The 12,738-nt window shown below is 41.2% G+C and overlaps 1 protein-coding gene across 11 annotated transcripts in view; it reads left to right on the forward strand.

Annotated features, from left to right (window-relative positions):
• The window catches only part of GIGYF2 (GRB10 interacting GYF protein 2), a 129,286-nt gene that overhangs the window by 71,661 nt on the left and 44,887 nt on the right, over positions 1 to 12,738 (forward strand). For 7 of the 11 annotated variants that reach the window (XM_061412630.1, XM_061412632.1, XM_061412635.1 and 4 more), the window contains 5 exons: positions 3,746 to 3,925; positions 7,781 to 7,998; positions 8,091 to 8,253; positions 8,332 to 8,517; positions 12,444 to 12,640. In XM_061412630.1, the coding sequence (XP_061268614.1) occupies positions 3,746 to 3,925; positions 7,781 to 7,998; positions 8,091 to 8,253; positions 8,332 to 8,517; positions 12,444 to 12,640 (944 nt within the window). Of the gene's footprint in view, positions 1 to 3,745; positions 3,926 to 4,758; positions 5,424 to 7,780; positions 7,999 to 8,090; positions 8,254 to 8,331; positions 8,518 to 12,443; positions 12,641 to 12,738 lie in introns of those variants that run through there. The other 4 variants (XM_061412633.1, XM_061412638.1, XM_061412639.1 and 1 more) reach the window with 4 other exon arrangements.

The raw sequence follows: 12,738 nt of genomic DNA on the forward strand, positions 1-12,738 counted from the left end.
ACTGAAACTATGTTTTAAAAATGTTATGTAAAAGCTAGCCATAAGTGCATACAGTTTTATTTCTAAGATTGAGGAATTGGTATTTTTATTTTTAGTATCTTTAATATTTTTTTTGCAACTTACCATCTGTTAGAAAAAATTATAATGACCAGTTTTTGATCAGTTAAGCATTTTGCCTTTCAGTTAAGTTCAGTCGCTCAGTTGTGTATGACTCTTTGTGACCCCATGAACCGCAGCATGCCAGGCCTCCCTGTCCATCACCAACTCCTGAAGTCCACCCAAACCCATGTCCATTGTGTCGGTGATGCCATCCAACCATCTCATCCTCCATCGTCCCCTTCTCCTCCTGCCCTCAATCTTTCCCAGCATCAGGGTCTTTTCAAATGAGTCAGCTCTTCACATCAGGTGGCCAAAGTATTGGAGTTTGAGCTTCAACATCAGCCCTTCCAATGAACGCCCAGGACTGATCTCCTTTAGGATGGACTGGTTGGATCTCCTTACAGTCCAAGGGACTCTCAAGAGTCTTCTCCAACACCGCAGTTCAAAAGCATCAATTCTTCGGTGCTCAGCCTTCTTCACAGTCCAACTCTCACATGCATACATGACCACTGGAAAAACCATAACCTTGATTAGACGCACCTTTGTTGCCAAAGTAATGTCTCTGCTTTTTAATATGCCATCTAGGTTGGTCATAACTTTCCTTCCAAGGAGTAAGCATCTTTTAGTTTCATGGCTGCATTCACCATCTGCAGTGATCTTGGAGCCCAGAAAAATAAAGTCAGCCACTGTTTCCACTGTTTCCCCATCTATTTGCCATGAAGTGATAGGACTGGATGCCATGATCCTCATTTTCTGAATGTTGAGCTTTAAGCCAACTTTTTCACTCTCCTCTTTCACTTTTATCAAGAGGCTTTTTAGTTCTTCTTCACTTTCTGCCATAAGGGTGGTGTCATCTGCATATCTGAGGTTATCGATATTTCTCCCGGCAATCTTGATTCCAACTTGTGTTTCTTCCAGTCCAGCGTTTCTCATGATGTACTCTGCACATAAGTTAAATAAGCAGGGTGACAATATACAGCCTTGACGTCCTCCTTTTCCTATTTGGAACCAGTCTGTTGTTCCATGTCCAGTTCTAACTGTTGCTTCCTGACCTGCATACAGGTTTCTCAAGAGGCAGGTCAGGTGGTCTGGTATTCCATCTCTTTCAGAATTTTCCAGTTTATTGTGATCCACACAGTCAAAAGAGTTTGGCATAGTCATTAGTGGGTGTTTTGGGGGGCGGAGGGTGTGGCACTTATTTTGGTGCCTCCATTGGTTCTCAGAGCCTTAGTGTAAAAGTAGATGGAAATGAGTGTTTTGATCAGCTTGTCCATCAGGTATTTGTATTCCCAGTGTGCCTGGCACGTATTACTTGTGACTGAAAGATTACATGGGTTAAAAGTTATTTCCTATTGCTTACCAGTTTATACACATTAGGGATTTCTTTGTTTTAAATTTTTCTTCTGTACGTATAGCTGTATTTTTCATCAAGTCATATAATAGATGTGGGCTTTGTAAAATGTCTTGTTCCTTCTTATTCTTAGCAGGATAGCTTGGAACATCTAACCTTTCTAACCCAAGGGAAGATGTGGAAAGCACCTATAGTTGAACTCATAAAACTTGGTACTTGCTGTGCAATAAATATTTGTTAAATGAGTCAGAAGATTAACATGAGAATTGTAGTTACTTCATTTAAACAGTGGTATGTGATTTTGGACAGTTCCCACGGGTTATCTTTTTGATCCTCAGTATTCTCAGCTGTAAAATTGGAAAAATAATTTCTAATACTGAGGATTGTTACAACGATTAAATCGGTTAAATGAGTGTTTTTGTTAACTACGGCCGTGTAACAAGTTACTCCAAAACTTAGTGGCTGAAAACAGCAAGCATTTATTCCCTCAGTTTCTGTGGGCCAGGAAGAAGCAGCTTAGCTCCATCTCTTAGCTTAGGTCTGGCCTGGGTCTTCTGTGCGGTTTCAGTCATTTCAAGGCTCAGATCCACTTCCACGCCCACTCACAAGGCTGTTGGCAAGCCTTAGTTCTCTGCCATGTGGGCTTCTCACATGGCTGCCTCACAACAGGGCTGCTGGATTCCCTCAGAGAGAGCATCCAAGATGGAAGTTTTTAACTCAGTATCAGAAGTGACATCTCAATCAGGTCTACTGGATTCTGTTTGTTAGGAGCAAGTCAGTAAGTCCAGCCCACACTTAAGGTGAGGTAATTACACAAAGATCAGAAGACAGGGATTGTTGAGAGTTGTCTTGGAGGCTGCCTATAGTAATAAGATTTTGCCCAGCAAATAATTGTATCTGCCTCCCATTCCAAGATATTTTATCGTGTAATAGAACAACCCAAACGAACTTTTTGGCCAACCCAGTACTTGATAACAACCTAATAACTATTTGGGTAAACAGGATAGGGACTCTTTGATACATGTGAAATGGAATATAAGAGGATGAGCAGAATTCCCTCATTTTCAAATATACAATTTTTTTCACTTTAATACAGTTTATTGGAAAGAATTGAGATTATAACTGAAAGAACATGTAACTTTTATAAACTGAGGATTCCAGTGTATGTTTTAGATTGTCAACCACATACTTTAATGTGAAATTTTCTATAGTTCATTATGAATTACATATGTTAGCACATGTGGTATAGTTACAGTGACTAACAAGTTTGTATGGTTTAAGTTTCTCTTGTCTTTTGAAAGTACCAATTTAGTTTTCTAGGTATAACAGTCTCTCTTTTACTGTTACTGTAACTCTTGAGTTGTATCCGGTTAGACATAACTTAGCTTTGAATTTTGTTCAAAAGCAATTTGTTGTATGCCTATAATGTCCTGGGTGCCAGAGTAAATGACGAGTTGTAGCTTGTACTTCCTATTTCTGAGTTTACAGTCTGTTTGGAATAAAAGAGAGGTTGAAGTTTACCGATACTTTGGACAGAATCACTGGTAGAAGTTGATATTAAATACGTTGATTTACTAAATCAGATAGTTAAAAGTATTGTACGACTTAGGGAAAAAAAAGGATATACTGGTAAGGGAGGATTGCCAGGTGAAAATAGGAAGGGTACAAAGCAGTCCATGTAACAGTCTGAGGGTAGCGTGGGAATGTGAATGAAGAATCTGTGTATACATGTGTAAGTATGAAGGTGAAGTGAAGTAGCTCAATCCTGTCCGACTCTGCGACCCTGTAGACTGTAGCCTACCAGGCTCTTCCCTCCATGGGATTCTCCAGGCAAGAATACTGGAGTGGGTTGCCATTTCCTTCTCCAGGGGATCTTCCTGACCCAGGGATCGAACCTGGGTCTCCCGCATTGCAGGCAGACGCTTTAACCTCTGAGCCACCAGGGTAGGCTATGCGTAAGTATAGCCATGGTCAATTTTTGAAAGGCTTTATAAGAAACTGTTGATGGTAGTTTTACTCTGGGGAATCTTGTATAGTGGATGCTTGATTTACTTTTCATTGCATGACTTAAAAAAGAGCACATATTATTTCTGTTTGAAAAAATAATTGCTCAGTCTTTGAACATTCAGCTTTAAGAAATGTGTCTAATAATATACTCATATATCCACAGATATTTTATTTCTACTGCCTGAACATTGAGAGGGACGTATTTGCAGAAAAGCTTGATTTGAGCAATTAAGTCTGTTTTCAAAATCCTCGCTGGCTGAGGCTTACGGTTACTCAATTTCTTTGCAGGGAGACCAAATTTTGAGGAAGGCGGACCAGTGTCAGTGGGAAGAAAGCATGAATTTATACGATCAGAGAGTGGAAATTGGCGTATTTTCAGAGAGGAACAGAATGGAGAAGATGAAGATGGAGGCTGGCGACTAACTGGATCGAGAAGGGATGGAGAAAGGTGGCGGCCCCACAGCCCTGGTAAGAACCCTGTTGAGCAGAAGCACGCAGGGACCCAAGGAAGCGAGGATTTTGCAGAAATTTTTAAGAAAACCTAAACCGATAAAAAAGAGAGGAGTCATATTTATGTTGTCACACTCAGTCTTGTTACTACAAAAAAATTTGACATAAAAATTCCCCACACCTGTTCAGTTGATTAGAAAAAGTCACTTTTCTTTTTCTGGGGCAGTATGGTTTAATGGGAAGCACCTGCCCTTAACTGTGAAAATGAGAGAGAATTTCATTTGGTTTTTCTAAGTCTCTGAATCTTTTTTCAGCATGCTTTTTAATGTGGTAATTTTATGCTTACTTAGGAATATGTGCTTTCCCTGAAGTGAGGTTTTTTTTTCCCTGCATAAGAAAGGATTTATTCTTTTTTTGCTCTGAAAGTGTGATTTCTTCTTATTTGAAGAATAAACTTTAATCCTAGGTCAGAAGCATAATCATAAGTTTATCCTTTTGTCCCTCTAACTTTAGAAAAAGGAGAGAGAATAGTCATGATTAGTGGTTTTGTAAGTTCTTCTGTTTGACTCTTAAGAAGGCTTCAAACTGTTCTTCCTGACATTAGATATGCTGGTAATTGAAGACACTGGTGCTTTGTGTCAAAGTTCATTCCCTACCCAAGTGCTGATTCCATGCCTCATGATCATCAGATGCCCCTGCAGTTTGAATCTTGGGTCATGCAGAACTGAAGCATACAAAGAGTGTGTACATGTCTTTTGAATTTCGTATGCATAACATTATTTTATGTACTGACTGTATGCCAAGGAAGCGTACTTTAATGGAGGGAGATATAATAATGTAATGCTGGGAAAGATTGAAGGCAGGAGGAGAAGGGGACGACAGAGGATGAGATGGGTTAGATGGCATCACCGACTCGATGGACGTGAGTCTGAGTAAGCTCCAGGAGTTGGTGATGGATAGGGAAGCCTGGCGTGGTGCAGTCCATGGGGTCGCAGAGAAGTCGCACCCTGAGTGACTGAACTGAACTGATAATAATGTAAACTGTTTTCATTTACTTAAAAGAAGTTGATTAATAAATCATTGGCCTGAGTAAACATTATAACTGGCCCTTAGGTTCCTTTATGGAGTTGTGGATAGGTGGAAACTTGGTGAAGTTAATCATTGGATAGAGTCATAATCCTTTTATCTCAACTCCTCACTGGCTGCCTCTTGGGAGAGATTTCTGTCATTAGTGGGCATTGTTTGCATCACAGTTATCTGGGCAGTTCTTATCAGTCTGTGTCCTGGGCAACCAGATCTTAGAGTTCTCTTCAGGGGATTATGGGATTTTGTGCTGAGCTTGCCTGTAAGCAGAGGGGCTTGTAGACTGTGTTCCCAACAAACATTCAGTGAAAGAATGGTCGGGATCTGGGCTGAGTGAGAAGAAAATTCCAGCTGATCAAAAACAAACAAGGTGAATGTTTTGGAAGATGAACAGTGTTTCTGAGCCTGAACGTCTAATGTTCATTCTATTAAAGTGAGTTAAAAGTAAATATATTCTGCCACTTACCACCTCACCCAAGAGCTTAGATTTTGGATATATATTGTCTCTATTTTTGTCCACCTATCTTTTGTAAATATTTCTTTCCAGTGAAATTTGACTTTCACGTCAGTTTTGTCATCAGCTTGGTGATTTTCCAGTTTTTTTTAATCCATTTATTTTAAAAAGACAGTTTGTGGGACATAAAGATATATGGGGGCTGAACAGTGTAAATATGCATTTAAAAAATCTACTTTTTTAACCCAGCATATTAAAAGCAAGTCTGATTATGTCAGTTGTTATTAGTTACTATTTTAACATTTTAATTAATGTTTTATTAGAGTTGATTAAAATTTTAAATACAGTGATTTTGACTTAAGAAAATAATATCATAATTTAGTTCAGGTTTAAGGTCTATAAAGCAGTGGTCAGTCTTAATAAGCTATAGATGTGCCTTATCTGCTACATTTAGTTTCATGAATAAAATTTTATTAACTATTTAAGATAACGAAACAATGATAGGGTGTAATTTTATTAAAGTACATCTCACAGCTGGGTAGTTATGGAGTTGGGAGCATTAAGGACAGCAGAGCACCCGCTCTGGGAGGTGAACTCAGGAAACTGAGAGGGAAACATGAGCCACATGCCTAGAAGGATAGATTCCTATCGCAGTGCATACTTAGACACAAGAGCAGCAGACAGAGCACTCTGGAATTCAGCTTTTGATCATGAATACTTCTTTGGGATAATGGCTCTAGGTTTACATTTGGACAATCTGGTTATAAAACTCCTTCATTTTCATAGGAGGCAGTAAATTGTGTTTTGTTGTTGTAAGTAAAGTGTGGGAAGTGGAAGAATAAAGTTTTCTTTCCTTTTTGTAAGTGACTTATGGGACTTCCCTGGTGGCTCAGACAGTAAAAAAAGAATCTGCCTGCAGTGCAGAAGACCTGGGTTCAATCCCTGGGTGCAGAAAATCCCCTGGAGAAGGAAATGGCAATCCACTCCAGTATCCTTGCCTGGGGAAGTCCATGAACAGAGGGACCTGGTGGGCTACAGTCCATGGGGTCACAAAGAGTCAGACATGCCTGAGTGAGTAACACTTTCACACTTTCACTTTAAGAGGCTTATAAGATGCTACCTGTATTTGATATTTTAACATTTTGCCCTGATCACAGGTTTTAGCAAATTGGGTCTCAAGAGTACAGTAACATTTAATTTTGACCTCCTTTTTGTGTGTGTGTGTGTGTGTGTGTGTGTGTGTGTGTGTGTGTGTGTGTATCTCCCTCGGAGAAAGCAGTCAAGGATATAAAATCATAATAGGATAAAACTTGCATCACTTTTGAAGACTCTCTTAGATTCAGGTTTGTCAGTATTAACAAGAGGACTGCCCCCCACCTGTTTTTTGTTTGTTTTTTTTTTTACTTAGATCTTTTCTTCTTGGGCAGTTGTTTTCTGTTGGAAAGTAGATGTTCTAAGTAATATGCAAGGGTGGATTTAGGAATGTCCCTGGGGGTATTCCATGGAAATTCAAACTCCCTAGAGAGAGTTAAGAGATGAGAGAAAAGGGAAAGAAAAGTAAGCCTGTTACTGTGGAAAGAGCAGTAGAGGATGCAGCATTGGATTCCAGTTGCTTTGTTATGCAGGTTACTTCTGCTGTCAGAGGTTTTGTTTCATAAACTATATAATTGGGATAGTGGGCCAGATATGACATGTCAGTGCTATAATTTCATGACTGTTTTGGGAAGTGGGGAGGAATCAGAATTACCAATGGGATCCTGACACTAGTGGGTGGACATGATGAGCCTGGTATTAAGAATTGACATAATAGCATCATGTCGTGGATATTGTTATATTGTCGAGGGGGCTGGTCTTATCCATAAAGAATGATAGTTTCATCAGAAGAAAGAAAATGCTTTAAGACTTGACAAAGGGAGAGCATGGACTCAGGATGGAAGGATAGCCAGTGCCTAAGTCTAGGCTAGGAGTGGGCCACATGAATGACTGATCAACACTTCAGTCAGACATTCAGTTCTAGAGCTTATTAAAAGTAGATATTCAAAGAACTGTCCTTTAAAAGTGGTTTCCTTTAAGTTTATCTTTAAAAGCTTTAGAGTATGTTGTGATAGTAGTTTATGAAGATAACTACTGTTGTCACTTACTGAGGGTACATAGAATATAATAGTGAACTTTGAGCTTCGTTTTGTTTGCTTCATTTCCTACTTTTCTCTTTATAGGTTGATCCATTTGCATTAGCTGTCAGTTGTAATTTTCTCCTTTGATTCCTGTCCATGGTTTTCTCTTTCGAATACTGTCATAAAACTTCTCTAAGGTTTGTGTCCTCCTCCTCATCCCAGATGGCCCTCGTTCTGCAGGCTGGCGGGAACACATGGAACGACGGCGAAGGTTTGAGTTTGATTTTCGAGATCGGGATGATGAACGGGGTTACCGAAGGGTGCGCTCCGGCAGTGGAAGCATAGATGATGACAGGGATAGCTTGCCTGAATGGTGCTTGGAGGACGCTGAAGAGGAAATGGGCACATTTGACTCATCTGGAGCGTTCCTCTCTCTGAAGGTAAGAAATTTGTTTTAAATATTATCACAGGTACTGACCTTCTTCCAAATCCAAATATGCTGTTCATCTTTGGCTTTATTTTCTCCCTACAGAAAGTACAGAAAGAGCCTATTCCAGAAGAGCAGGAGATGGACTTCCGACCTGGAGAAGAAGGGGAGGAGTGCTCCGACTCTGAGGGCAGCCATAATGAAGAAGCCAAAGAACCTGATAAGACAAATAAGAAGGAGGCAGAGAAGACAGACAGAACAGGAGTTGGTAAGGCTCATTTTGCCCTTTATTTTTAATCAAACTAAGTTTCCTAAGTTGTTAATTTAAGATTGCTTCCTATTGCAGAAGCTAGTGAGGAAACAACCCAGACCTCCTCTTCATCTGCTAGACCAGGTTCTCCTTCAGACCAACCTCAGGAAGCACCACAGTTTGAGAGGAAAGAGGAATCCAAAACTGAGCAAATGGAAAAAGCTGAAGAAGAGAGTCGGACAGAAAATAGTCTATCAACCAAAGTATCCAGCAGGGGGGATGGTATGTATTTATGAGAGTCAGCAAGCCAGACTTGGATTTTGCTGGGACAGGTGATTAAATGATATGATAGGCTTCATTTTTGCCTCTTTGAACTGCTTCTAGTGGTGGATTATTGGAATAGGTTGTTTTACCTGTGTGTGTGCACATGCTCAGTCACTTCAGTTGTGTCCAATTCTGTGAGACCCTATAGACTATAGCTTGCCAGGCTCCTTTGTCCACGAGATTCTCCAGGCAAGAATACTGGAGTGGGTTGTCATGCAGTACTCCCAGGGATCTTCCTGACCCAGGGATCAAACGGGAATCTCCTGCTTTGCAGGCAGATTCTTTACCACTGAGTCACAGGAGAAGCCCATTTTACCAGTCAGCCTACTCAAACACTGCTTCCCCTGTGTATCTATCCCAGAATTCATCAAAACAAGTAGAAGCAGCAAGGTACTATCACTTCCTAGGGGTACAGCCACCCTGGTATCAGTCAGGCAAACTGGATTTGGGATCCTCTTGCCTGGAAAATCCCATGGACGGAGGAGCCTGGAAGGCTGCAGTCCATGGGGTTGCTAAGAGTCGGGCATGACAGAGCGACTTCACTTTCACTTTTCACTTTCATGCATTGGAGAAAGAAATGGCAACCCACTCCAGTGTTCTTGCCTGGAGAATCCCAGGGACAGGGAAGCCTGGTGGGCTGCCGTCTGTGGGGTCGCAGAGTCGGACACGACTGAAGCGACTTAGAAGCAGCAGCAGTAGTTTGATTTCTGTATCAGATTCCTTTTATGTAATGGCTGTGTATGTGTCCAGATGACAGACCATAATGCCATTGTTTCAAAGAGGCCAAGATAACTCTGTGGAAGACCCATCACCTTTGCTAGAGAATAAACTTAAACTATATCTCCTTTTCCAGTGTTACTGTATTGATTTTAAGTTGCTCATACACCTTAACAGGCAGTATTAATGTTCATTTCCATGGTTCTTCTTGTCTGTACTAAAAAATGTCAGTGTAATGCCTGATATGGAAAGGTAATTGATTTATTCACAATGAAAATTAGGGCTTCCCTGATAGCTCAGTTGGTAAAGAATCCACCTGCAAGGCAGGAGACCCTGGTTCAATTCCTGAGTTGGGAAGATCCTCTGGAGATAGGATAGGCTACCCACTCCAGTATTCTTGGGCTTCCCTTGTGGCTCAGTTGGTAACGAATCCACCTGCAATGAGGGAGACCTGGGTTTGATCCCTGGTTTGGGAAGATCCCCTGGAAAAGGGAAAGGCTACCCACTCCAGTATTCTCGCCTGGAGAATTCCATGGACTATGGGTTGCAAAGGGTCAGATACAACTGAGCACCTTTCACTTTCACCATGAAAATTCATGCCTGTTAACTTGGCCTATGAGAACCTTGCGTGATCTAGCATCTGCCCTGCCTCTGCAATTTCAGCACTAAACTCTCTCTGTACTTTGTACTCTATTCGTCAGCTTCACAACCTATTAGTCCTGAAATGTGCCTTGTTCTCTTGCCTTTGTGCCTTAGCATATGCTGTTTTCTGTGCCTGAAACTCTACCACCCCAAGGTCCCAAGCTAGGTTAGGTGTCTTCTCCTTAAACAGCCAGTACCGTTTCTGAAAAACAACATTATGAAGAACTGTTTGTTATTTCTCTTGCCCAGTAAATACTATTTTGAGAGCTTGAAACAAGGATTTTATTTTTTCCTTCCATTTTTTTATGTTGGTAAGAAAGCTAAATGAATGAATTCAGCAAGTACTTGAATCTCTACTGTGTATATCAGGTACCATGGGACTTGCACATTTTGAGACCTCTTTCATTTGTAGTAGTAATTTTTCAGCTATGCTGTGGCTCCAAGTTATTTGTGGTTCATACTTCTAAATGTACACATCTAGGGCCTTATTCTAGGAGGTTTTAGGATGGGGTCTAGACACGTATCTTTTGGGAAAGCTGCATAAATGTCCATTGAGGATTGAAACTCTGGACTTAATAATTTATAGGGGAAATAAAGCATGTGCATATCAGTAACCTAGGACCAAAAAAATACGGATTCATGATTGGCACACTCCTGGAATGATCAGGAAGCAAGTGTCTTTGAACTTGTCTTAAAATAATGAGTAGAATTTGGAGTTGGGTGTAGCAGGATGAATTAGGAGAGGGTGTTCCAGTAGGAGGTGGCAGTGAAAGCTACAGCGAGGAAATGGGGCCAATCCAAGCATGGGCAGGAAATCAGCTTCTGTTTTTATTTAGATAAAGTATGAGATGTGAAAAGGCGGCCAGTGGGAAACATGGTTGGAACATGTATCTGAAAGCTGTGTGTGAGGGTAGATTGTGTTGACAGAGGGCTGCTCTGTGACCTGTTGGTGTCCTGAGCAGTGCACTTGTAAAGGGAGGTCGTGGCAGATGAGATTTCACAGTAAAAATTGACAGGACATAGTTACTGCTTGTTGTTTATTAGGGCAAGGAGGAAGGAAGAGTCAAAGATGAATGAGGTGTGTGAGAGGATTTAGGGTATCCTTAATAGAAAAAGAGTGTAAGTTTTGAGGAGCACATTTGGGAGGGGAGAGAACAAATTCAGGTTAGGAACATGGAGTCTGAGGTGTTGGTGAGAAATTCAGTAGAGATGGCCAGAGAGCAGTTGAGAGTGAGGGGACTGTAGCTCAATCTGGGCTGCAGAAAGAATGAACATTTAAAAGGTTACATGCACTGTTAGGAGTGAGAAGAAGTGGACTGAGAATAGAACCTGGGTAATCCCTATTTTTAGAGGGTAGATAGAGGAGCCAGAGAAAAATTTTGGCGAGGCAGGAAGAAGAGTGCAGGAAAAGGAAGGAAGGAGAACGTTCCAGTTTAGAATTGGGAAGATAATGTCAGACCTAAGGTTCAGTGATGGGGACTAGGAAAAACCATTGTGTTTGAGCACTTTGGGTGAATGCTTATCTTTGGGAGAGACGCTTTGGGGCTGTTGGAAGTGGAAGTTACCTTATAGCTGGTGTGGGTGGTGGTGAAGTAGGGAAAGTTGTATAGACGTCACACTGTCCTTTTAAGAAGTCTGGCAAAGGGTGGAGAGGAACCGGAATTTGGAGAAGCTTGCTATAATTGAACAAACAAGATTTCAAAGGGGAAACTACGATTGTATCTAATTACTTCCATCCCCCTTTCCTCCTCAAGAGCCTGAATACTGAGAGGTTAGAAATAGGAACCAAGACAGAACCTCTTTTGTAGTCTTTAGTCTTATTGTGAAGAACCTCCTGCTCTGTACAGGTAGACCCAGTGAACTTTTTGTTACCCTGCAGAATGTATTGTATTGAATTATGTGTCGAATTATAAATCGAATTATTATGAATTATAAGTCGGAATAGGTAATTATTCAAAGTAATTGCAGATGTTTTTAATAAAGGTTTTTATACTTCCCTTGTAGCTCAGCTGGTAAAGAACCCACCTGCAATGTGGGAGACTTAGTTTCCATCCCTGGGTTGGGAAGATCCCCTGGAGAAGGGAAAGGCTACCCACTCTCCAGTATTCTGGCCTGGAGAATTCCGTGGACTGTATAGTCCATGGCGTCATTAAGAATTGGACACGACTGAGCAACTTTCACTTTCACGTGCTGAGATACAGTGTCTTTGAGGAGATTTGCAGTACTATTTACTGTCTTTACAACTCAGAGACATGATGTAAAGAAGGGATTGGACTAATTCTGTTTGTTTTCAAGAGGTCGACCTATAACTGTTGGGTAGATACTCTAGTGACACAGTATGGCACTGCAGCACTTCGTCATTCTGGGGAGGAATACACACTTCTCCATAAGAAGTAGGAGCAGTGTTCATGACATGGTTCACAAATCTGTTGAACCCATTTAGCGAGCTGCTCAACTTGATGCTAGTTATTCTTTCTAAGAGTCTATTTTAGAGGATTTTCATCTGTCTACGTTTTTTTCTCTAGAAGTGGTTCCTGCTGTCCAGCAGCCCCTATCTCAGATCCCTTCAGATACAGCCTCTCCGCTCCTCATCCTCCCGCCTCCTGTCCCCAGCCCTAGTCCTGCCCTCCGGCCAGTGGAGACGCCAGTCGTCGGTGCTCCTGGAATGGGCAGTGTTCCCACAGAGCCAGATGACGAAGAGGGTCTCAAACACTTGGAGCAGGTACAAGTCACGTAATAATTCTATCTTTCCTCGTGAACTGCCATAAAAATTGAAAAGCATTAAATGAATATTCAGAAATGGAACTTTTGTGCACTAGA

This window comes from Bos javanicus, chromosome 3 (assembly GCF_032452875.1).
Source record: "Bos javanicus breed banteng chromosome 3, ARS-OSU_banteng_1.0, whole genome shotgun sequence".
Lineage (NCBI taxonomy): Eukaryota > Metazoa > Chordata > Mammalia > Artiodactyla > Bovidae > Bos > Bos javanicus.